At 45.2% G+C, this 23,941-nt stretch overlaps 1 protein-coding gene and 1 long non-coding RNA gene across 54 annotated transcripts in view; one reads left to right on the top strand and one right to left on the bottom strand.

The window, feature by feature from the left end:
• The window catches only part of EPB41L3 (erythrocyte membrane protein band 4.1 like 3), a 267,762-nt gene that overhangs the window by 152,381 nt on the left and 91,440 nt on the right, over window positions 1–23,941 (bottom strand). For 12 of the 50 annotated variants that reach the window (XM_008261097.5, XM_089305305.1, XM_089305300.1 and 9 more), the window contains exon 1: window positions 12,901–13,209. The exons of 34 other annotated variants lie outside the window; for them this stretch is intronic. Coding sequence is in view for 1 of the 16 variants with exons in the window: in XM_070049929.2 (XP_069906030.2) it covers window positions 9,869–9,914 (46 nt within the window). In the remaining 15 variants the exon portion in view is untranslated. Of the gene's footprint in view, window positions 1–9,868; window positions 10,019–12,251; window positions 12,414–12,636; window positions 12,781–12,900; window positions 13,210–23,941 lie in introns of those variants that run through there. 4 more of the 50 variants (XM_070049940.2, XM_070049936.2, XM_070049934.2 and 1 more) reach the window with 4 other exon arrangements.
• On the top strand, window positions 11,624–22,031 carry LOC138843957 (uncharacterized). 4 transcript variants are annotated; one of them, XR_016214142.1, is made up of 4 exons: window positions 11,624–11,757; window positions 13,680–13,787; window positions 20,883–21,038; window positions 21,796–22,031. It is a non-coding gene; the product is annotated as an uncharacterized LOC138843957 (long non-coding RNA). The 4 variants fall into 4 exon arrangements; XR_011379203.2 differs by lacking the exon at window positions 11,624–11,757 and adding an exon at window positions 11,818–11,997; XR_016214144.1 differs by lacking the exon at window positions 20,883–21,038.

Consider the following 23,941-nt stretch of genomic DNA (forward strand, 5'->3'; position numbering starts at 1 on the left):
CAATGGCAAAGGACGCACTTACTCTTCTCCTCGCCTGTGTGCCAAGCAACCCACAGCAGTGGGCGTGGCTATTCATCCTGCTCAGTGCCTGTGCAGGGCTGGCACACCCCAGGTACTCAGGACAGACTCACTGGCTAGCAGAATGAACAGAGCAGAGCAGGACAGAATCAAAGATGTTGCTGCTCCCTGAAGTCTCTTTGTCTTTGCTCCCTCACAATGCTGGCAATGATCATCTCTGGCTTGCTTAGTCTGAAAACTGCTTTCTCATCACTTACAACATCGGGTCTGCACGACAACTCTGCAGGGAGAAGAAAGAGGCTGTTCTGCACAGCTGTTGATGAATGGATGTTTCTGGGAGGTTCCGTGACTTCTTTCAGTAGAGCCACAAATATACTGTAGTCTTGATGGGTCTCTCGCGTGTGCCCATGAGATATTTCACGCGAAGTTGGGACATGGTCACATCTTGGGTTCTCAAGGGAGCTTTGGCAAGTTCATGGAAAATGTTATGCACAGATTTCCAACTGATTCTGCACAAACATAAACTTCTCTTTTCATTCCCTTTTCCCATGAAGGTTCTGAAGTTCCCTGGCCCAGGCTCCAGCAGAGCAGAGCGGGGCTTGATTGGCCCTGTCCATCACCACAATCCCAGCACCGAGCACAGGACCAGGGTCCCGGCAGGCTTTCCATGGAATATGTGGACTAAACAAGTAAATAGAGAGAAGAGCAAACACAGGAACAGAAGTTGCAAAGGTTCCAAGCGTCCTGTCTTGGCACTCTTCCGTGTGAACGTGTGTCTCAGCACACGTCCCTGAGTGTTGTAGCTATCGGTACTGCAGACTGAGCAGACTGCCCAGACAAACCGTAACTTCAAAACATTTGGCTCCAAGCCGAGAGCTGACAAGAAATGCTGGCGACACAGCTTGCGGGGTTGGTTTGCTTTGTTTTGCTGATTTCTTCATGAGGGAGACACTAGAACTAGACTCATCTGGAGGAGAAGCAATTTCCAAGCTGGTCTGAATAAAGATGACCCAAATTCCTCTTGAGCGATGCAAGTTAGTTCATGGGAAATGGAATTAAATGAAACATTCATTCATTCACTTGAGAAACACACACACACACACACACACACACACACACGAGTCCCCATCTGCTGGCTCACTCCACAAATGCCCACAATAGCCGGGGCTAGGCCAGCTGAAGCCAAGAGCCAGGAACTCAACCCAAAGTCTCCCGTGTGAGTGTCAGGGACCCAACCCGCTGCTATCACCTGTGCCTCCATGGCTGTGCATTAGCAGGAAGAGTGAGCAGGAGTGGGGGTGGGACTCCAAACTAGGCGCTCCAATATGGGGCATGAGTGTCTCAACCAGCGTCCTCACCACTAGGCCAAACACCTGCACCTAGATAAGCTTATTTTGGTAAAAGAAAAAATGGAAAGCTATGCATATGAGGGAGTCTTCTATAAGTCTGTTAAAATTTATTATGAAAACACTTTGCATAAACTTCAAAAAAATTTGGGCATGAAAAACTTATCTTTAAATTCCATTTTCCACAAACCTTTGGAAGCATGCTCATGAAACATTTACTGAGATAGGAGCTCAGCAAGCAGTCCTTGATCTGACCAGCAACACAGGTCCTTAAGTGCACTAATATGACCTAACGTAATAACTGACAATTTTAGCCATGAGGATTCTCAGGCAAGAACATCACCACGTTGAATTCCAATTCTTCAATAATAGCATGTAGAAATAACAGGATTTGGGGCTGGCACGGTGGCATAGCAGGCTAACCTGCTGACTAGAATGTGGGCATCCCACATGGGTGCCAGTAGGAGATCAGCTGCTCTACTTCCAATCCAGCTCCCTGCTAATGGAAAAGCAGTGGAAGATGATGGTACAGGTGCTTGTGTTCCTGCACCAATGTGGGAGATCCAAAGAGAGTTCCAGGCTCCTGGCTCTGACCTGGCCCAGCCTGGCCTTTGTGGCTGTTCGGGAAGTGAACTAGTAGATGGGAGATCTCTCTCTCTGTAACTCTATTTTTCAAATAAGTAAATTAAAAAAAAAAAAAATAACAGGTATGACAACAAAGCCAACTAATATTTCAGAGGAATATTTCACTCAAAATTGAATAGAAAGAAAGATTACAAAGTTTAACTTACTAATCCATGCATATTCTATTTCTCACCAAAGATCTTTCTACATTATCTTAATGAGAAAGCACTCTCAGGGATAACTGGAAAACTGTAAGCTTCATGACACCTGAAGAAAGTTCAATGAGCGTGGAGAAAGCCGAAGTCTGAAGATTAAATAATTATCTGGTTAGTCAAAAATAAAATTAAAAATATGCAAATCTTTCTGATTTGCTGGCTCTCTTATTTTAAAGATTTATTTATTTGAAAGGCAGTGATAGAAAGGAAAAGAGGTGGGGAGGGGTATGGAGGGGGGCAGAGAGGGAGAGAGAGAGACATCTTCCATCTGCTGGTTCACTTCCCAAATGCCCATGATAGCTGGGGCTTGGCCAGGCCAAAGCCAGGAGCCAGGAGCCAGATCCCCCACAACAGTGGCAGTGACTCAGTACCTGAGTCATCATCTGCTGCCTGCCAGGCACATTAGTAGGAAGCTGGATCAGAAGTGGAGCAGCCAGGACTTGAACCTGCACTATAATATGGCATGCAGGCACCCCAAGGGGTGTGCATCCTGTTTTGCCACAGGACTTGCCCCTTTCCACTCTCTTTACCAAGGTCCAGTGGCACTGTCAGAAAAGCTTCAGGTCCTTAAAGGCTGATTAGAAACCCCAAAGCCTCCAATGGCTTCAGACTGGATTTCTTTCTTCAATGTACCTCTGGATTCTAGGGAACGAATGCAATGTAAACACGATATAGTGGCTTTTGTTTTGCTGTCCATATAAGTGGCTTACGTGAATGTGCATGACCTTCTCGGATATGATTATGAGAAAACAAATACTAATAACATCCATCACATTGTACTCTGACCACTTACATTACTGGCACTAAACACAGTAACATCTGTAAACAGCATTTCAAGTTCCACAAAAGAAGCTAAGAGCTTCAGAATACCTTGGGAATATCTGTAAGACACACAAAACTTGGCATGATTGTACCAGCAGAATTACATTTACTCACAGAAACATCTGATTCTTCACCATCATTTTATTCCTCTACCAATCACAAAAATTAAAAAAAAAAAAGTATTCCAATTGAAGACATATTAAGAGCCAGGAACTTTCATTCATTTATTTGCCCTCCTGAACATTCTGCTACATAATCACTATCATCCCGGTTTAACAGCTAGGAAAACCAACCTCCAATCAACTTCCTTAACCTTTTAAATGTTGTAGGTCCACAAAAGTTGTAAAACACGGGCTATAGTGAGACACAGGCATTCTGAGCCAAGGCCAAGGCTTTCTGTTCCAAACTGGGCTTTCTCTCAGACATCAGTACTATTTATTTACGGTGTATTACCTTTCTCGATTACAGGCTTATCTGACCACAGCCAGTGAGCTGAGAGTCCTTAAGACAGCGAATCTCAGAATGTGGCCCAGGGACCCCTACGGCTCAGTCTCCACTGACACACTTGCCGTACAGAAGGACGGCTGGGCCCACCTGCAGCCCCAGAACATGAGGAGCTATGGATGGGCACTTAGTCTCACAATTCCTAACCTTGGTGCCTAGGAATGAGCAAACTAGGCCAAAGTAGCCTAGACTAGCTGAAATGGGAAAATATTTGCTATGTGCCTACTCTCAACACACACCATGCAGATGGCTTCAACTGGAGACCTCACATCAACCTTCAGGTGGTACCACCAACATTTCACACCTGGGGAACCTGCAGAGAAACGGAGTGACCTGCCCAGATAACTAGCACACAAGCTCTAACTCGTCATCTTGATTCTATGCCAGAGCCCTTTCCTGTGAATTAATGCCAGCTGTGTTTCAATTCAGCTGAAAAGCCTTCCAAATGTCTTCAGCCAGACAAGTCAGTCAACTCTGTTTTCCCACTTCTCTTATTAGCCCACTAAGAGTATTCCTCCTAAAGTCATCACCACACAGCACAAAATAATGGTAGAAAGTACAGAAAAATTCATGAATATTTCTGGGTAATAAAACTGCCCCCAAACTCTCACATCTCTGTGATGCAATTTACATTTGTGCAATATAAACTGCACAAAAGAAAGTAACTCTAGGGGCTGAAGTGACATGTCACTGAAGTGACACTACCTGCAACATCAGCATCACATATGTGCGTTGGTTCTAGTCCCAGCTGCTCCACTTCTAATCCAGTTCCCTGCTAATGGCCTGGGAAAAGCAGCGCAAAATGGCCCAAGTGTATGAGCCCCTGCCACCCACTTGGGATAAAGCTCTTGGCTTTGGCCTGGCCCAGACCTGACCCTTGTGGTCATCTGGTGAGTGAAACAGCATATAAAGATCGGATCTCTCACTCTCTCATTCTGTAATTCTGACTATTGAAATAAATAAATGAATGTGAAAGAAAGAAACAAACTCAGGACCAGCCTTGGGACCACAATCTCATGACCTAATAGAAGCCTAGGGGTGGCCGGCGCCGCGGCTCACTAGGCTAATCCTCCGCCTTGCGGCGCCGGCACACCGGGTTCTAGTCCCGGTCGGGACGCCGGATTCTGTCCCGGTTGCCCCTCTTCCAGGACAGCTCTCTGCTGTGGCCAGGGAGTGCAGTGGAGGATGGCCCAAGTGCTTGGGCCCTGCACCCCATGGGAGACCAGGATAAGTACCTGGCTCCTGCCATCAGATCAGCGCGGTGCGGCTGCGGTGGCCATTGGAGGGTGAACCAACGCAAAGGAAGACCTTTCTCTCTGTCTCTCTCTCTCTCACTGTCCACTCTGCCTGTCAAAAAAAAAAAAAAAAAAAAAAAAGCCTAGGAGTGACCAGTCTAGTTAGCTCCAATGTCGGGATCCTAACTCTGTCTTCCTCAGCTAGGTGAACGCAGGAAAAACAAGACTGGGTTCCATCATACCCAAGATCAACCAAAACCGTGTGCTTGTGAATAATATAACATTGACCCACATCCCTGGTGAATTTGCACAAAATCTGAGAATCGAGGTTGACACTTGTCACCAAGTGACAAAGGAAGGCTCAGAACTCAGAAGACGACCAAAGGAAGCTTGATTTCTTCTCTCTCTCTCCAGGAGTCCAATGCCTCGGCCACCTCCTAAACCAGCGCAGGCATGAGAGTCTTGACTCTGGAATCTGGCTCAGGTGCAGGCTACTGTGCCTGCCACCCCTCAGGGCCTGCCAGGAGGTGCAGGAGAGGCATGACGGGCACCTGGGAACCAGGTGAGACTATGCTGGGTGAGGCTAGCCCTCTACAAACAAACATTGAAGTGGGGGCTAAGAAAGCAGGAAATGCACGAGTAAAGTTTGGTTGTTTTAGTTTGTTAGAACTGAACATCACACACAACACTGAGATGCACATAACCATCACTAGAGATCTTAGTTTTGCTTAATGTCCTGTTTCACCACAAGCCTTCGAGGAGAATGATGAAAAGTGCAAGCAGCCAGCGGCAGAGGGAGGCAGGACTGGATGACGAGGCTTCAAATAATCATCATCGTTAAGCTAATGATCCTTCCCCAGTATTGTACAGGACCAAAAGAAAATATTTATTTACCATTAAGAGTAATGATATGAATATGGATTTGGGCACATGAAAAAGCTTTCCCAGACACACTGTAACATAAAAAAGAAAATAGTTCCACTGTGGTAGTTAGGATAGGAGCCTACCCATATAAAATATTGTGTACCTACCTATGAATTCGTATATATGCAAATTAAGTCGACTACTAGTTGCCAGGCACTTAGGGACTGTGCTCCATGCTGGCATGAACTGTATCATTTAATCCTCATACCCCTGAGTTGTAACCACTGTGGACACTTGGTAAATGAGCATGATGACTGGGAAGTTGAGAGACTTGACCCATATCATAGTTATTAAACAAGGAGCTCGGGAACCCAGCATAGGTCTGCCTGGCAGCAAGACCTCAGATAAGAGATCAGACATTCAGCGGGGAAGCTCTGGAGGGACGTGTGTCGGAAATACTAACAGGTGCTGTCTTCAAGTAGTGATCTTGAAACTAAGCCTCTACACGGTGCCTTTGAGACAGGTGCAAGATACTATCGGGGCTAGCGGCACAGCGCAGGAGGTAAAGTCACTGCTGAGACCCAGGCGTCCCATCTCCCATATCAGAGTGCAGGTTCAAGTCCTTGCTGCTCTGCTTCAGATCCAGCTTCCTGCTTATGCACCTGGGAAAGTAGAGGATGATGGCCCAACCACTTGGGGCCCTGCCACACCTGTGGGAGACCTGGATGGAGGTTCCTCGCTAATGGCCTCAGCCTGGCTCAGAATGGGCTATTGCGGCCGTTTGTGGGGTACAACAGCAGAAGGGGGAGATCTCCCTCCCACTCTCTGCCATTTTAATAAATATTTTTTGTTTTGAAAAAGATGCTGTCAGGTCTTAGTCTCACCCCATCTGTCCATCTCCCTCCCTTAGTTGAAAGTTCCTTTGCAAAATCAACCTCTTAGTAAAACTGATTCTCTAACCTGAGGGAGTGGTGCACCTGACACCATAGGGTCTCTGACCACAAGACTCATAAGGTCATTACCTCCCCTCCAGATAACACTTTGATAGGTGGTCTTGTCTTAAGGGTGTTTCCAAGGATCCCAATCCCCTGGCAAGAAGTAACCACCCCCGGCCTGACTGGAGTCCATCATAAAATTCGCCAGAAAACACAGCTACCACCAACCAAGCAAAGGAGAGACATGAGCCCTGTGAGCAGCACAGGCAGGTCTCAGTAAGAGAAACCCAGTGACTGAGTGATAGCCGCTCAGCTCCCTGCTCTGCAAACGGAAATAAACACCTGCTTTCTCATACCACCCTCATGTCAGTGATGGCATTGCTGCTCTCTGGGCAAGCAAATATAGGTTTGGAGGGTTCAACGACAGAATTTCTTTTTGTTGTTGTTTGGTGTTGTTAGAATATATTTTGAAGTGGCCATGAATTACTTTCAATACCTAAGATAACAAAGATATTTTAATTGGGAGTGCAGAAGGAAAATCTTCCCATCCTCCATATACCTCACTCTCCACCTCAAACAGTCCCAAGTAAGAGTTAATCTCCGGCTCAATATGCCCACAGAAAATCTGCAGGGTGGATTGCCAAAATATCAGTCACTGAGAGGAAAACATGGTACATTCAATTTCTGAAAAATTTTGAATTAGTCCATTAACAAAAGACCATCTGTCTCCAGATTCATATCTTTCCAACATATCCCATACTTATTACCAGGGATAAACATTTTTCCTCCCTATTCAACCACTTTGAATGGCTTCCTACTACCTAGCAAAGTCCAAACTATCCCCTTGTCTCATATCCCAAAACCTTTCTCCATCAAGTCCTGTACCTCCCCAGCCCAAAGGCTGCATGTAAGCGAAATCCAAACCTTCGACCTCTGGAATGTCTTCTCAGTGACTACTCTCCATCAAAATCCAGCTATCTTCCAAAGGCCAAGGCAAAGAAAGTCAAAAAGGGAACATCACTCAATAGACTTTGCCCTAAAAAGATGCCCCTAAGAAGCCTAATTACCAGCACGCAGAATGGACCATGTAAATAAGCACTGATTATCATAAAGGATTTTAAAAAATAATTTGTACAGCCAAGTGACAAACATTATTTCATAAAATTCATAACATCATTGATTTAAGGAGATAACACCGTTATATAGCACTTTGTCAATTAAACTATGACTCACATAGGAGGACTGGAATTTTTAAGCCGTGAACCATTCACAATCCAATGCTTCCAAATTACTTGAACACTCAGAGCTACAGTTCTCTATGCTCTTCCACATAATACCATTTTCTGTGTCATCCACAGCAGTGGGAATGCATCATTTCTTAGGAGTGCTCCATTACTGTCTTTCAGGATCTCCTTCCAACCAGTTGGCATCCAATCACCAATTTCTGATGAATACTCACAGTCAAATGAGTTAAGCTTCCAGTGTTTTCTCTGCCACATGGCTGACAGCCGTGGTAAAACACATCCCAATTTCGGAGATGGTACATGTGAAAAAAAGTTCGTTTTACAAACGATGAAAATTGGGGCTGGTTAAAATAGACAAAAATCTATGATTGGAGAGTATACATGGCAGGTATAAAAACAAATAAGCACGGAAGAGAACTCTGGAGTTCCAACAGCAGGATCAGCAGCATCTCCCAGCTTTCCCCGCCTTCCATCTGATCCCTCTCCTCCCCGCCCTCCTCCTCCTCAGTATTCCCTCCATATGGAAGTCCTGGAAGACTCCAATTAGAGATGGCAGCAAGGGAAGCGGATCCCCTGCAGTGCTCCCCTCAAAGAACTATTCTTTTCTCTGGGTACCTGCGGTATTCACTTCCTGTGATATAGCAAAATCTCCAAAACCTACCCAACGTGAGTTACTGTCAGAGGTACAAGCTTGCTAAGAAGATCATGCCACTAAAAACAGCGACTGCACACATGAATCTGGTAATTCTCATTTTTAAACAAAGTAACACAGCTTTGTAAACCTTCTCAGGTGTTTTTGGGAGTGAAATGTAAGTCACAAATGGCCTCATTTTTATTCAATTTCACAAATATTTACTCAATGCTGTAAGTGTTTAGACCTCTATTTGACTTAGGGATGAAACCCTTAGGAAAATAAATCGCTACCCACATGCAGCGCTCGTTCAGTATAACCAGGGAAAGAAACAGACCCAGGAGAGAGGTTCTAGATTGCATTTGTTTTCTACCTCTAACACAGAACTTTGTGCACCACCCCCACACCGTTCCCTCCCCCCAGTCGGTAGAGAAAGGCTAGAAGAACAGTGCATCAAAATATCAGCATCTAAAAATTAAGCTGTCAGCTTTTTCTTGTAGTGCAAATTACAAAAGAATTAGGGGTTTGGTGCTAATAGAAGCTTACAATTCTAAAGTGTGCAATTTACCCAGTCATCTTAAGGTCTAAAAATGCAGTAGGGAAAGACATTTCAACCAAGTGAGCCACAGTTCTGGTACCTCACTGTAAGTTCATCCACTTGCACCCTGCTTCCCCTAGCTTTGGAAATGTGTCCTGAAACAGCTACACAAGCTGGACGTGTCCAGAGTTCTGCATAGCCTGCACACTCAACATGAAAAAACACAGTCATCTCAGCAATGATGCATAGGAAAGAAGAAACATCTGCAGTCTTTCTGTGGCTCTCCCTTTTTTACGCTCACATCACATTCAATCCAGAAGCCAAAACATAAAATGTGCTTTATAGTTTCCGAATTTGTCTTCCTTTTATGATTTATTCAGCACTACTTTGGTGGAAATGTGTCTCTGATCATATCTGCACTGGAATTCGAAATTAGGATGAAAATGCTAAACTCTAAAATAATTAGCAAATAAAACAAAAATTGTAATGGAAATCAATTACCCGAAATGACTGCAAATACTCTAATTCTACACTGTGAGATCGCTAGCTATTTCCATTTTTGTCCAATTGCCAACTGCAATCATACCCCTTAAAAATAAATGAGAACACTGCTTCCCCCAAAAATAAACTCCATCTTTACAGACAGCATATACTTTTAAAAGCAACACTAATAATCTGAACCAAAAATCTAGCAAGAATGCTATTTCAGTACAAAGAACAGCGAGAAATATAACAGCTCAAGGCATAAACAAACTAATGACTGTTGTTCTTTAGATAATTTCTAAATGGCCCTTTCAAAAAAATTAAGAGTACTCAATGATTTCTCACCCAACCCTCTGCTTCCTTGATCTTTCTCCCACTCATACCTATCTTCCCATTCTCCAAACAATACCTTGTGGTGGGTGCAGTTCAACTTGAGAAAGGAGAGTCTGGTTCATTCATCAGGCAAAGTTAGAGCCGGCGAGATGCTTCAGACCGTGTGGTTCTGCCTGCCCCACCCTTGCTTCTTTGAGCCATAGTGATGTCACAGCACCAGGCAGGGCAGTGACTTCACTGCTCCAGTCCTGGCTTCTGAGCACATAATTCTTTGCAGGCAGGCCACATCAAATGCCAGCAGAAGCCTCCAGGAGCCCAGAGTGTCTGAAGAATTTCCAACAAATTAGCAGCTAGCTAGCCTTTTGAAAGAAATAGATGCAGCAATTGCACCATTAAGGGTCTCTCTAAATGAAGTGGCACTAAAGATAAATTTGATTCATTCTTTTCAATGGCGGGTCTATATTCCACAATAAAGCTGACATTCAAAGAGGCAAACTCTGATGGGGTACTTGGAAGAGATGATACAAATTAAGGATGGCCCACATGGAAGACTTAAGAAACCTCTCTCCATCATACGTAAACTCTCACAGAAACGCGTTTATTTTTCAGTCTGCTGTTGGAGTTCTGTTTTACTGTCAGGACATGAATTCTAGTTTGTGGAATTCAGCACTAGCTTAAAAGATGAATGTGCGTTCTACAACGATATGGGGGAGAAACCACCAGAACTGCCAAATCTCTGCTAGTTAACCCCATATGGAGTAAAACCTGAGCAGATTCACAAGATGGGTGCCACCTCACATCTCTCAGGCCAGGGGTGGTCGCTGCTTTTCCACCCAGGAGGCCTCTTAATGCGTTTGACCTATCTGTTTTTTAAACAGCAATGTGTATGTAAAACTGCATCTGTTCCAGTAAAAAAGAAAAACTGATATCTCATTTCAACACAAGTCAGCCAAAGTCCAAACAAAAATTACCTTTAACCTAAATTGCATTCATGCAGAATGACATTAAAAACCATTTTTTAAAGTTAAATGTACACATTTCACTGAGACCTCACTTTTGAACCATATAGCTCCTCAATCTTTCGCCTAAAGGGATTTAGAAATTAGTAGCCACTCTTCTTTTTATTGATAAATCATTTGCAAAACACGTTCTGTTTTGTGAACATGATTTGCCTTTATGCAGTAGCTTGTGTATCTGATACACTGGTTTTCTAAACAATCTGAAGATGGGAACCCACACAAAAGAGTACTGAACAGTCACCTTTTATTTTCATGAACAGCTTAGAAATTAACAGATTCTCCAATTTAGAATTTACTTCCTCTCAAACTCAGTTCTCCCAAGTGCTCAAAGTTTGATATCAAAGTTAACCTGAGATGCTTAAAAACAATCCTCTTTGAAACAAGGCACGAACCAGTCGCCAGAGTGACTCAAGACCCATGCACTCCCTTTTCTTAATAGGGTCTTCTACTTAATTTGCTGCAACTGCTGCTCTGTCCGTGGCTCCCAGATAAACGTGGAGTTTTAGCATTTTCATTTCTTTGAAACTTCATAAAGACGTAAAATTCAAAAGGAATGCTACCAAATGCTGTGAGGACCCCTTTGCCACCAGCGCACCTGGCCACCTCGGAGAGCCCAAAGGCGGACTAAATCAGCACACACAGGATATCTGCAAAAGCAATTCTGCAAGGCTACAGTAAAAAAGCTGAAACACCAACTTAACACGTAATGGAAGCACTGCATTAGCAGGGCTGCTTGGCCCTCACCGGATTGCCCAGCCCAGCCAACACACGTAATTGATACCACATGTTTTCTTTATCATTCTATTTGTTCTGCAACAATCTCTTCCCAACTTTAACTCTGAGCTACAACTAGAGAAGAAGAACAATCTAGAAAACTTTCCATCCGTAAATACAGAACAGCAAAGAACGCTCCCACCGCAAAGGACCACAGTTAACAATTTACTAGGTAACCACACCCACCGCATTGCAGAAGCCATGAACTTGGCGCAGGGGGAGGAAAGGGGAAGGGGGAAAAGTAGGGCAAGAGGAAACCCGAGGAAGCAAGCCCCTGAGGCAGCAAGCAGGAGGCAGGGGCCAGGAAACCCTCGCCCGGAACTGGCTGAGACCCCCAACTCCAGGGGTCCCGAGCCCCGGCCGCCCCACCCCCACCGCCGCAGCGCCGCCCTCGCAGCCCCGCGGGCGCCAGGTGAGCAGCTGCGTGCGGGGCCCTGGCCCGGGCAGCCACCCCAGGCGCCCCCGGCCTGCCCGCGCTCGCACTCGCGCTCCCGCGCTGGAGTTCCCGCGGGGACGAGGCCGGGGGCCAAGGGGGGCCCACAGGTGCCCAGGCCCGGAGCAGCCGCGTGCGGAGCCCCGCCGCTGGCTGGGGGACGCTGCCCTAGTTCGGGGAAGGAGGCAAGTTACATAAAAGCGGCTGAGCCCTGTGCTTTGTGCCGAGCGCACCTTACCAGCCCCGCGTCGCGCCCGCCCGCGCCTGCACCCGGGATGAGCCAGTATCGCAGCGGTGCGCGGGGGTGCCGGGCCCCTCCTGCGGGCCGGCCCCCGACCCCGGGCGGCGCCGCAGCGTCGTCCCCAGCCCTCCGCACCTCTCCGAGGGGAGGGGCCGGCCCGCTTCGCCCGCTCGCCCGCGCCCCCAGCCCGGGGGGTAACTTAAAACATGGCGTCCCGACTGGGGGATTTGCGCAAACTGGCGGAGCAGGGACATAGGGACTCAGTCGCCCCTCTCGGCCAGGGCTCCGAAGGAGGCCCCCAGGCCGGAGGCCGGGGCTCAGGCTCGGCGCGCCGACCCAGGCGATGCTGCAGCGCGGCGGGTGGAGCGGGGACGTACCCCAGCGCGGGGCGCAGAGCGCGGCGCACCAGCCCGGTCCGGTCCGGCTCGGGGGTCCTCGCGGGCAGGTGGGGAGCCGGGCTGGGCCGCGCGGAGCGCTGAGCTCCCGCGATTCGGGCGGCCGCGCTGCGCCGCGCCGCGCCGGAGCCACACGTCAGCCGCACAGCCCCGCGCGTCTGGTCCCGGGCCTCGGGCTCGTCCTCCGCACCTCGGAAACCGGAGACCCCCTGGAATCTCCCCAACTCCGGGAGGCAGAAAAGTTACCTGGGGTCGGCCGGGAGGTCGGGCGCGCCGCGGCGTGGGGACGAGGCTGGGGCTCGCGTCCTGCTCGGCGGTGCGCAGGAGACTCGGGCGTGGGGAGGAAGCCGCAGCCCAGGGCTGCTCGCCGCGGCTCCCCCCGCCCCCCTTTGCAGGAGACTCGGCGGAGCTGCGGCGGGGCCCACGCCCAGACACTGTGCGAAGAAAGCCGACCTCGCCGCGACTTCCCTCGCAGGCGCGGGGGAGGGGGCCGCCGCAGTACTTCAGGACAGTTAGCCTGGAACAGCCGCCTCGTCCTGGCGCAGGGTCAGGCCCGGGGGACAACGCCTCGAGACGGTTGCCAAGAGCGTTAGCCTTTGGATTTGCACTTAGATGAATGCGGGGCCTTTCCCTCCCGCTGCTGTCCCCTCCCTGACACCAGCTAGAAAAAGGACGGGTGTGTGTGTGTGCGTGTGTGCACGCATCTGACCTTCAGGTGAGTAAGTGAGAGGTTCAGAGACTGCAGTATTTTCTTTAGAAAGAGAAATAAAATCAAACAGGCAGCATCTTGCGCAGGGTGATGCTCAAGAAATGTTCCCTTAATAGGGAAGACTTGAATGAAAGGTGGCTCCCAGGAGGTTTCGGGTCTCTGCCACTCAGCTACCCCTCCTCCCCACTGTCTACAGAGCTTTGCCCCAAAAGAGGAGGAGGAGGAGGCTCACACTGGGCATCTCACAATGCTTAGGCTCTGACCAAGGAACCAAAGCACATTTATTCCGAAGTTTTAAGACCCTCTCCACTTCCAGGGCGCTCATTCAGACCAAGATGGGCTCACAGGAATACTGCATTTCCTACTGGATGCAGAGGGTGTGATGCAGAATAAACGCTGTGGCAGAGATTAGCCGCCCTGCTGGGTAAGTGAGGCCTGGGAGATGGAAGTCCAGGCCTGGGTTTCTGGGGTAGAGAGAACTGCATAGCAACGGAGGTGGATACAGCATTGGAGTACCTTGGAAGGGTTTTGTTGGCGTTTATGGGTAAAAAGGTTGAAAATGCACCGTCCCTATGTTGCACTAGAGTCAAGGGGCCTGTGTTCTATAGAAAATGTGCAGCTCTGAGAAACGTGTAGCAAGGAAGTGTGACTTGAGTCATGCATGAGGAAAATGATGGCAAAGACTAGATGGGCAAGCAAGGGGTTGCTTGCAGGAGGAGACTCTGGCCCTGCTCCAAGGGTCAGGGGTCATGGGGACCTGGACTGTCTTTCAAGTGACAGATCGGGGTGACAGTTCAATGAGTGGATATGTTACCTATATAAGTTTCCTATTAGGACATCTCCCACAGGAGGATTAGAGACATAAATTCATGGAAAATAGAATTACAATAGAGGTCTATTTTTATGCTAAAATTTTAAATATATTTTGATTTAAATTTTAAATCAAGTTCGTGGAAAATGTGTAATATGAAAAAACTATGCTGCAGGCACCTCGGCTCAATAGGCTAATCCTCCGCCTGCGGTGCCGGCACACCGGGTTCTAGTCCCGGTCAGGGCGCCGGATTCTGTCCCGGTTGCCCTTCTTCCAGGCCAGCTCTCTGCTGTGGCCAGGGAGTGCAGTGGAGGATGGCCCAAGTGCCTGGGCCCTGCACCCCATGGAAGACCAGGATAAGCACCTGGCTCTTGCCTTCGGATCAGCACAATGTGCTGGCCGCAGCGCGCCAGCCACGGCGGGCATTGGAGGGTGAACCAATGGCAAAAGGAAGACCTTTCTCTCTGTCTCTCTCTCTCACTGTCCACTCTGCCTGTCAAAAACACACACACACACACACACACACACAAACAAAAAAAACTATGCATGGATAGCAATTTTCTTTGCGCAAAGAGGTGTTTGGCCTAGTGCTGGTTAGGATGCCCATGTCTCATACCAGAGTCCCTGGGTTGCATTTCCAGCACCAGCTCCTGACTCCCTTGGAGGCAGTGGTGATGGCTCAAGTAATTGGGTTCCAGCTACCCACATGGGAGACCTGGATCGAGTTTCCAGGGAAGCCCAGGCTTTTGTGGGCAGTTAGGCAGTGAACCAGCATATGGGAACTCTGTCTCTCAATTCACAAAATGTTCAAAACATTTTTTGCATCAAAATAAACATCTTTTTCAGTTACCCTCATACACATATCACATATGCACATATCGGGTTGTGTGTTGCATGTCAGATCTGTGAATGGAGAAGGCATTCGTTTTCTTTTTGTGTGCCTACTAAAGTACTCTCCTTTGAACTGGACTTGAACAAACAATATTGTTTACAATAAACACTAAATGGGCATTATCATTTGAGAAACAGATGGTTTCATATTTTCATTCATTTTACTGCCATATTTTTGCTATGTTTTTAATGGAAAGCAAACTGTTTTCTCCATGACTCATGAATCTTAATCTTTGTGGCAATGAAAATCAGCAATAATGTATAAATGACTGTTTTCAGGGAAAAAATGTTAGAATACTAAGCATTACTTTTTAGAAGCTAGAAATACCTAATTCTAATGCTATTCCATGAATTCAAAAGTTAAAAGTAAAACCCATGCTGCTGTGTATTTTAGCAGTAAATCTTGGAAGCAATGACTATGAACCCTTTGGGGGCTTCACCAAGACTCCCTGCTGTTGTTTTTGTTTTTCCTAGCACATATAATGGAGAGAAACAATTCTTGAGCAGGGCATGGCTCCCGCAGTCTTCCCTTGCATCTCTGCAATGATGCGCTTTTCCTTCCACCTTGCTAACATCAGGCAGGAGCCGCTCTTAGCCATCTCTGTCTCCCCACAGTGCCTCACTGGGAACATTGCAAGCCAAGCCCTGAACATTTTTTACTAAACCAGGGAAAGGACAGTGAATAATAAACTGAGCTGTTGCTTTACTTTGAGGTTTCTGTTTCCTCCTATATGAAATGAGGGGCTACACATCTAAAATTCCTTATGATTTGATATTATCAGGGATGCATAACATTAAAAGCCATATGGCATCTTACTGTTTGCTGAGTGAAAGCAGTAAGGAAAAACCTGCTATGGAGCTCTCTTCTGTGGACGGAGAAGGAAAGGAACAAAGTGGAAGGCCACGCAGTTGGGTCTGCTTGCTTGCTTAGATGTTTAACTTCTCTCTGTGTTATCCCTCTCATTACCAAAAAAAAGCCACTTTACCTCCCAACTCCCTTCCCCCCCTCCTCCACCGCCACCCCCCCTCCAAAGAATCCTTTATTCTCATCAGGGTAAAACCCCTTGGGGACACTTTTTCAATAGACTACAGAAAAGCAGATCTTGAGCCCAGCAACTGCCTTTCACACACAGTCCCAAGGGCTACTGCGATTTGGCATGAACTCTCTGCTTTCCAGATCCCGAATTCACTGTGTTCACACAGTGCTACGTGGAATGTTATGCAGATGCTGAAATCATCCATGAAAAGTGGGGGAAGATTCCAGGACCCCAGCCTATACCACTACTCACTCTACAACACTCATCTTACTTACTGGCTTCCTGCAATTGCTCTACTGTATTGCAGGCCCACAGGCCACCCAGAATTCTAGCCAGGGTACAGAGAGAAGGACACGTCTTAGTTCTGGGAAAGTATGCATATGCATTCATCACACACCAAAGTCACAGCACACCCCCATGAACCTCCATCCAGCCACAGCACCAGTTCAGTACTGACTCATTGGTACTACCGGGTACTCTGCCATGTGCAGTGATAACTTTAAGATGATGGCAAAGGCGGGGACCGAACTTGCAGGTTGTATTGACAGCTGTATCATCAGCTTCTTGGAGAAGACTCCAGGAAGAAAGATCGGGAATCCAACTGGTGAACCATCTTAACTTTGCCCCCAAACATGAGGGCTGAAGGGATACTAAAGCTTGACCAAACCCTACGAAAATGCTCCTGCAATAGGCATTCCCACTCATCCATCCTCGTTTGTTCAGTGTGTGCAGCTGCCTTAGTAAAATGTTAACAAGCCTTGCAGTAACTGGTTGGGACTTATTTTATGCTCGGAATAATGTCAGACACCTGAATTGCATATCAAATTTTCGCAATCAGGACGTAGAATCACAGCCACAGCATTACTGAGGACCACAAAGAAGAGAAATACAGGGACGAATGCATAATTCAGAAGCAACAAGCTCATTCTTTGGAAATCAGAATTCGTTTAAGAGTTTCTAAGTTCTAACAATAGAGTTAAGTTTACAGCTCATTAAAGCATTCAGAGGCTCTCTTCATTCTGGGTTTGTATACATCATTTCAGAGGGCTGTGCAGGGCACAGATGCAAAACAAAGCAAAAAAAGTACGAATGCAAATTGAAATGTACAAAAATGTCTACATGTAAGGGGGGCAGGTTTTTTTAAATTAAAAAATTATTTGAAAGAGTTACAGAGAGGCAGAGAACACTTCCATCCACTGGATCACTCCCCAGATGGCTGCAATGGCCAAGTCTGGACCAGGCAGAAGCCAGGAGCCTGGAGCTCTATCCAGATCTCCCATGAGGGTGGCAGGGGCCCTGGTACTTTCGTCATCATCTGCTGCCTTCCCAGACACATTAATAGGGAGCCAGATTAGAGGTAGAGCAGTGGGGACTTGGAACTGGGGCTTACAGAGGATGCTAGGATAGCAGGTGGAGGCTTCACCATCTGTCCCACAGCTGGCCCCAAGGGAGGTTAGATCTAGACATGCTAATATACCATTTTAAAAGTTCCTGTTGATCTGATGTCTGTATGTTCATGCTTTCTATGTATACTCATTAAAAAAATCAGCCATATAGGCAGGCCCAATACATAGTAGGTAAGTTTCTTTGTAGTAAAACATCCTTATGAATTTTTTTCTACTTTTCTCATGTCTAGTAAATTTTAGAAATGAGCCTCAGCACTTTTAAGTAGAGTAATTTTCAACATAAAATTGTAAGAGATATTCCAATATCTGTTTTTTTTATAAAGTTTAAATGCTCAGTAATTCTCTTCTCCCTTAAGTAATAATAAAAATCTGTTACAGATGTTCTCCCCTTGGGGATTTTATGTACAATATAAACAATGATAAAATATAAATGGGAAATGTAAAGAATGGTATTGGTCATCTGTGATATTGTTAAATTCAACTCCCAAATAAAAACAGAAACCTATTAACAATGTTTTCTACTCTGGAATTTTACATATAGGATGAGATATAAAGAATGAAATTGGTAATCCATAATATCATATTGAATGCCCGTGTAGATGCTCACTATTGAATCATGCCAAGACACTTAACATTTTAATCATTTTCCCCCAAAAGACATAGAATAAATGCCAGCAAGCCTTTTTGTCACCTATAACATTGTAAGTAATCCTAACCAGCTATTCTAGTGTATTCCAACAGCTTTCAACAAGAATTAACTATGGAGGAAAAAATGGATAATACAACACTTTCTGGCTTCTAGCTCCAGGCTTACATTCCCCTCTTTAGGGGAACAGGTGCTGGTCGACTTTATAAGCTAAGAAACCTACGGAAGTAATTATTGCAGGGGTAAAAATGTCAGCTTTGCTTGCTCCTTGGCTTCCTGAAGTTCAGCACTTGTTTTTTTGTCCCTTTCCCCACTGACATGTGTCCTTCAACAGTGTAAGTCCCAGCTGAAAATGTGATTCTGCTGTGGTCCACTGCTTCCAGAGCACTCTGGGAATCAATGAAAACATCATCTAGAATGTCTGTGTCCCTTGGAATACATTTGTTTAAAAGGTCAACCCATTTGAAAACAAGCCTGGGCTTTTGCCTGTCTCCTGCTCAGTATGTTTAATAAGGATTTGTCTGCATGCTCCAGGCTGATCCATTTGCAGAGGCTATAAACCTGAGAAGGACACCAGAGTTTCTAAATCGTGTTGTCTTTGAGCAGTTTTCTAAGTATTATGGCCTGTGTCAGTAATAATCTTAGAAAGTGACAAATGTGTGTATTGTGCCATTTAGATCAGAATCAGTCCAAGTGCTTGTTAATCATGCAAATTTCTAGGCAGGCATCTGGCCTGACAGTTAAGATGTCTGCATGCCAAATCAGAGTGCTGCAGTACCTAACCCACCTTCCTGCCCTGGGAGATAGCACTGATGGCTCAAGCAGTTTGATCCCTGCCACCTACATACGAGACCAGGATTGGATTCCCAGATCCTGGCTTCAGCCTGACCTAGCTTCAGCCATTGTAGACATTTGAATAATGAACCAGTGAATGGGAGATCTCTGCTTAATGTCTCCAAACAAATAAAATATAAATAGAAAAAAAAATCCACAAGTTTCTGAATCCAGTCCCAGCTAAGCAAATCAGAAGCACCAAAGTGGGATCCAGAGAGCAGGCATTTTTAACAAGCTCTGCCGGAGGTTATCGGTCATGCTACATCCTGAGAGCCACTGAAGGAGGTGACCAGTCTAAAACAACAATCCTATGGGTGACAACCCTCCAATGCTTTATAGAAGTTGGACCAGGGACAAGCAGTGGGAGAACAGCCCCACTCCGGCAGAGGTGAGCTGGCCAGAAGAGAGCCTACAGGACAACTGCCAGTTCACATTTTGCAAGAATTATTGCTTGGACCCTGTCATCAAATGCCTCAGTCTGCAACTGCAGTTCATTAGCAGTGAGTATAGTAATAAATAACAATGACAGATTGTTCTGTTCCCAATTCCAGCAGTAATTGGATTAGATGCCCATTTATTGAAGATTGCAGTAACACTACAACCCTGACCTTAATTTCTAAGTACACAAAACATCTTTACAAAGTTGCCAAGGGATGGCTCATTACAATGGGAAATAGAGGACTAATGGCTGGCAGTTGAGATCTGACTACCCTAGACCCAGGAAATAGAGACTTTAAATTATTAAGACCTTTGGATATAACATACCTAGGCAAACAGGAATTCCCTGTGCTGATTAGTAAAAACTAGAACCGAGTTAAATAAAGAAATTGTCTAGAGGCTATGTCTTTCTACCCTTAAGCACAACATAAGGCATTTCCTTTCAGTAAAACAGTATTATTAATCCCATTAAATTAATATGTTCTTAATTTTATAGTATGGGTCTTGTTTATTATCAATCTGTGGGGCTGTTATTTATTTGAAAGGCTCAGTGACACACACACACAGAAAGAATAATCTTCCATCTGCTGGTTCACTCCCCAAATGGCTACAACAGCCAGGAGCCAGGAACTCCACCCTGGTCCCTGATGTGGGTAGCATCTTCTGTTGCCTTCCTAGACACAATAGCAGGGAGCTGGATTAGAAGTGGAGCTGCAGGGGCCAGCACTGTGGCATAGCAAGTAAAGCCATCACCTGCAATGCCAGCATATCATATGAGTACTGGTTTGAGTCCTAGCTACTCCAGTTCTGATCCAGCTCTCAGCTATGGCCTGGAAAGTGGTAGAAGATAGCCCAAGTCATTGGGCCCCTGCACCTGCGTGGGAGACCAGGAAGAAGCTCCTGGCTCCGGGCTTTGTATCTGCCCAACTCTGGCTGTTGCAGTCATCTGAGGAGTGAACCAGTGGGTGAAGGACCTCTTTCTCTCTACAACACTGTCTTTCCAATAAATAAATCTTAAAAAAAAAAAGGTGGAGCTGTAGGGACTCCAGTATGGGATGCCAGTGTCAGAAGTGGCAATTAATCCCATAACACCAGTTCTTATTTTGGCTTTATAGTTGATGAACTACAAAGCATGAGAAACTTGTGTTGTTTTACATCAGTATATATGTAAGACAACACAGGGTTGGATGTCAGAAATATTTTCTTTATTTTCTTTTGTTAAAGGAATGTGAAAGAATAAGATGTCAGCTTAATACAATAGGATAACCATTCTAATATGGACCAGGCTGTTAATGAGCAGTGAGTGAATGAACTCCAGCTAGAGTGTGATGCCAGATGACATCTGTCAATAATATCCCAGAAGATATCCCTCTATGAGGAGGGGTACCTGGGAAAGTTCATCTATAAAGTTCTGTCCAATTCTTAGATGAAATTGTTTTCCAACTGTTTCCAACAGCTCAGGACCAGAGCTGGCTCACAATTCTATCCTGTTTGTGCCAACAACTCAGATATTGACTTCAAGAAGATCCATGGTTGCTCCTCAGGACCTGTGAGGGATCAGTTCTAGGAAGTCCCACAAACACCGAATCCCATGGAGGCCTTACATAAAATGGTGTAGTATTTGCACGGACCCTGGCACATCCTCCTGATAACCTCACATTTATTTCGAGATTGCTTATAATACTGATGCTATGTAAATGTTGCATACTGTATTGCTTAGATAATAATGACAAGAAAAAATGGCTGTGCATGTTCAATACAAAGGCAATTTTTACTTTTTTTAGAATATTTTCACTCCATCGTTGGCTGAATCCACAGATGTGGCACCCACAGAAATAGAGAGCCAACTGGACCCATTAGGGTATTCACATGGTTTTTGAAAACCACAAAACTTCTATTACAGTTTGAGATTAATTTGGCATTGGTTCGCTGCTTTTTCTCCATAAACTCAATGGTGGTTTCTACTACCTCTTCCCCTTCCATGTCTTCTCATCCATCACCTCTAATCTGCTTATGCTACCCTCTCTTATCAGACCATTCCTTGCCTTTGAGTCAGCCTTCACTGAGTTAACTTAAGTGACTGGGCATATAATGTTCTTTTGAGTTGAGAAATAAGTATTCTGAATGAGAAGGCTTTTTCTGAATTGTTCTGAGATGTTCCAATGCCCATATCCAAATTATTCCACTGTTTAACATGCTATATCCTCGTGAATGCCACTAGGGCTTGAGGGCCCAAGTACCAGATTGTGTCTTAAAAATCATTGTGTGGGGGCCAGCGCTGTGGCTCAGTAGGTTAAGGCCCTGGACAGAAGCACCAGCATCCCATTTGGGTGCCAGTTTGAGTCCTGGCTGTTCCACTTCCCATCCAGCTCTCTGCTATGGCCTGGGAAAGCAGTGGAAGATGGCCCAAGTCCTTGGACCCCTGCACCCACATAGGAGATCCAGAAGAAGCTCCTGGCTCCTGGCTTCAGATCGGTACAGCGCCGGCCGTTGCGGCCATCTGGGGAGTGAACCATTGGATGGAAGACCTCTCTCTCTCTCTGCCTCTCCTCTCTCTGTGTGACTCTGACTTTCAAATAAATAAATAAATCTTTAAAAAAAAAAATCATTGTGTGGGCTTGCACAGTTCTGCTTCTCCTGGTATCAATATCCATAGAAATATTCCTTCCTTTCTCTGTATTAGAGTGGAACAGTGGTTCCCAACCATAGATGCACATTAGAAGAATCACTTGGAGGAACTTGTAAACAACTGCAACTGAACTCAATTTTTTTTTATCAGTAAAGGAATTTTTTTTTCCAAAGTACAGCATATGGATTACAATGGCTTCCCCCCCACAACGTCCCTCCCACCTGCAACCCTCCCCTCTCCCACTCCCTCTCCCCTTCCATTCACATCAAGATTCATTTTCGATTCTCTTTATCTACAGAAGATCAGTTTAGCATACATTAAGTAAAGATTTCAACAGTTTGCTCCCACACAGAAACATAAAGTGAAAAATAATAGATGATTTTTTAAATGATGATGAAATCAGATCAGACCTATTGTCGTGTTTAATCCCAGTGAGAGTCAAGTTGGGAATTGATAATTTCTTCTTCTTCTTTTTTTTTTTTTTTTTTTTTTTTTTTACAGAAGATCAGTTTAGTATACATTAAGTAAAGCTTTCAACAGTTTGAACTCAATTATTATGGCTGGGCCATAGGTATATGTGGATTATACAGTTCTCTCTAGTTTTTGTACATTTGACCCATTTCATAATTAAAAGTTTACCTTAAAATATTAAAATACTAAAGGTTGAATTGTGTCCTAAACCAATAAGATCAGAACCTGTAAGGAAAGGGACCCAGGCATCACTATTTTTTAACATTATCTATAAAATTTGGATGTGTAGGCAGCATTGAGAACCAGGAAAAAAGATTACAGAAGAAAAATCGAATGTTAAGAATTTGTCATAAAACATTTTGTCAAAGAGATACCTGCTCTCCCATGTTTATTACAACACTGTTCACAATAGCTAAGCCACGGGATCAACCAAGATGTCCATCAGCAGATGAATGGGAAAAGAAAATGTGGTATATATACACAATGGAATGTTCTTAAGCCATAACATGGATGAAATCCTGTCATTTGTGGCAGCAAGAATGGAACTGGTGGACATCATGTTAGGTGAAATAAGCCACAACTGAAATACAAAGGTCTCACTCATGTGGAAGCTAAAAACGCTGACCCCGTAGAAGCTGAGAGTAGAACAGTCGTAACCGAGGCTGGCAAGGGGAACGAGAGGAGGACAGAGGGAGGTTAGATAATGGAGACCAAAGCACAGTTCAATAGGAAGAATTGCTTCTGGTGTTCTATGGCACAGTAGGATGACTATGATCCACAACAATATATGTTGTGTGTTTCAGAATAATCGAAGAGCTTAAAAGGTTCAAAATATATGAAGGTGATAAGTGAGGAGACAGAGTGCTAATTATCCTGACTTGATCATTATACACTGTGTACATTGATCAAGTTATCATACCATAACCTATGAATATGTACAGATATTATGTCTACTCAAAAGAATCCCAAAGAAAGTAAAAAATGTCTCATAAGAAGGATGCCATAAAAAGAAATATTAATAGCAAGGCTACTTTTATATTTTTAAGAAATTACCTGACACAGGAGCCACTGACTTCAGCATACTTGTGCTCCTTTCTGGGAGCAAATCGTGTTTGCACCCACGCTGGATTTATCTGGTGGTGCCTGCCATCAGAGTTGATACTCACACTCTAGGAAGCCTACTACTGTAGCTGTCTGCCCATTTCAGAGGAACGTGTCAATAAATTGCTGGCATATTTCACAACAGGCATAAAGAGCTCCGAACACACTAAATATCATGACTAGAATATCAACAACTCTTCAAACACCCAAAGAAAAAAATAAATATTACTCATGGTTCTATTCCAAGTTTCTATGTGATATGGAGAAGATATACACAAGCACTTGTGATTACCTTAGGTGATAAATAACGGAAG

The sequence above is a fragment of the Oryctolagus cuniculus genome, chromosome 10, assembly GCF_051225735.1.
Source record: "Oryctolagus cuniculus isolate XC-2025 breed Fujian yellow rabbit chromosome 10, ASM5122573v1, whole genome shotgun sequence".
Classification (NCBI taxonomy): Eukaryota; Metazoa; Chordata; class Mammalia; order Lagomorpha; family Leporidae; genus Oryctolagus; species Oryctolagus cuniculus.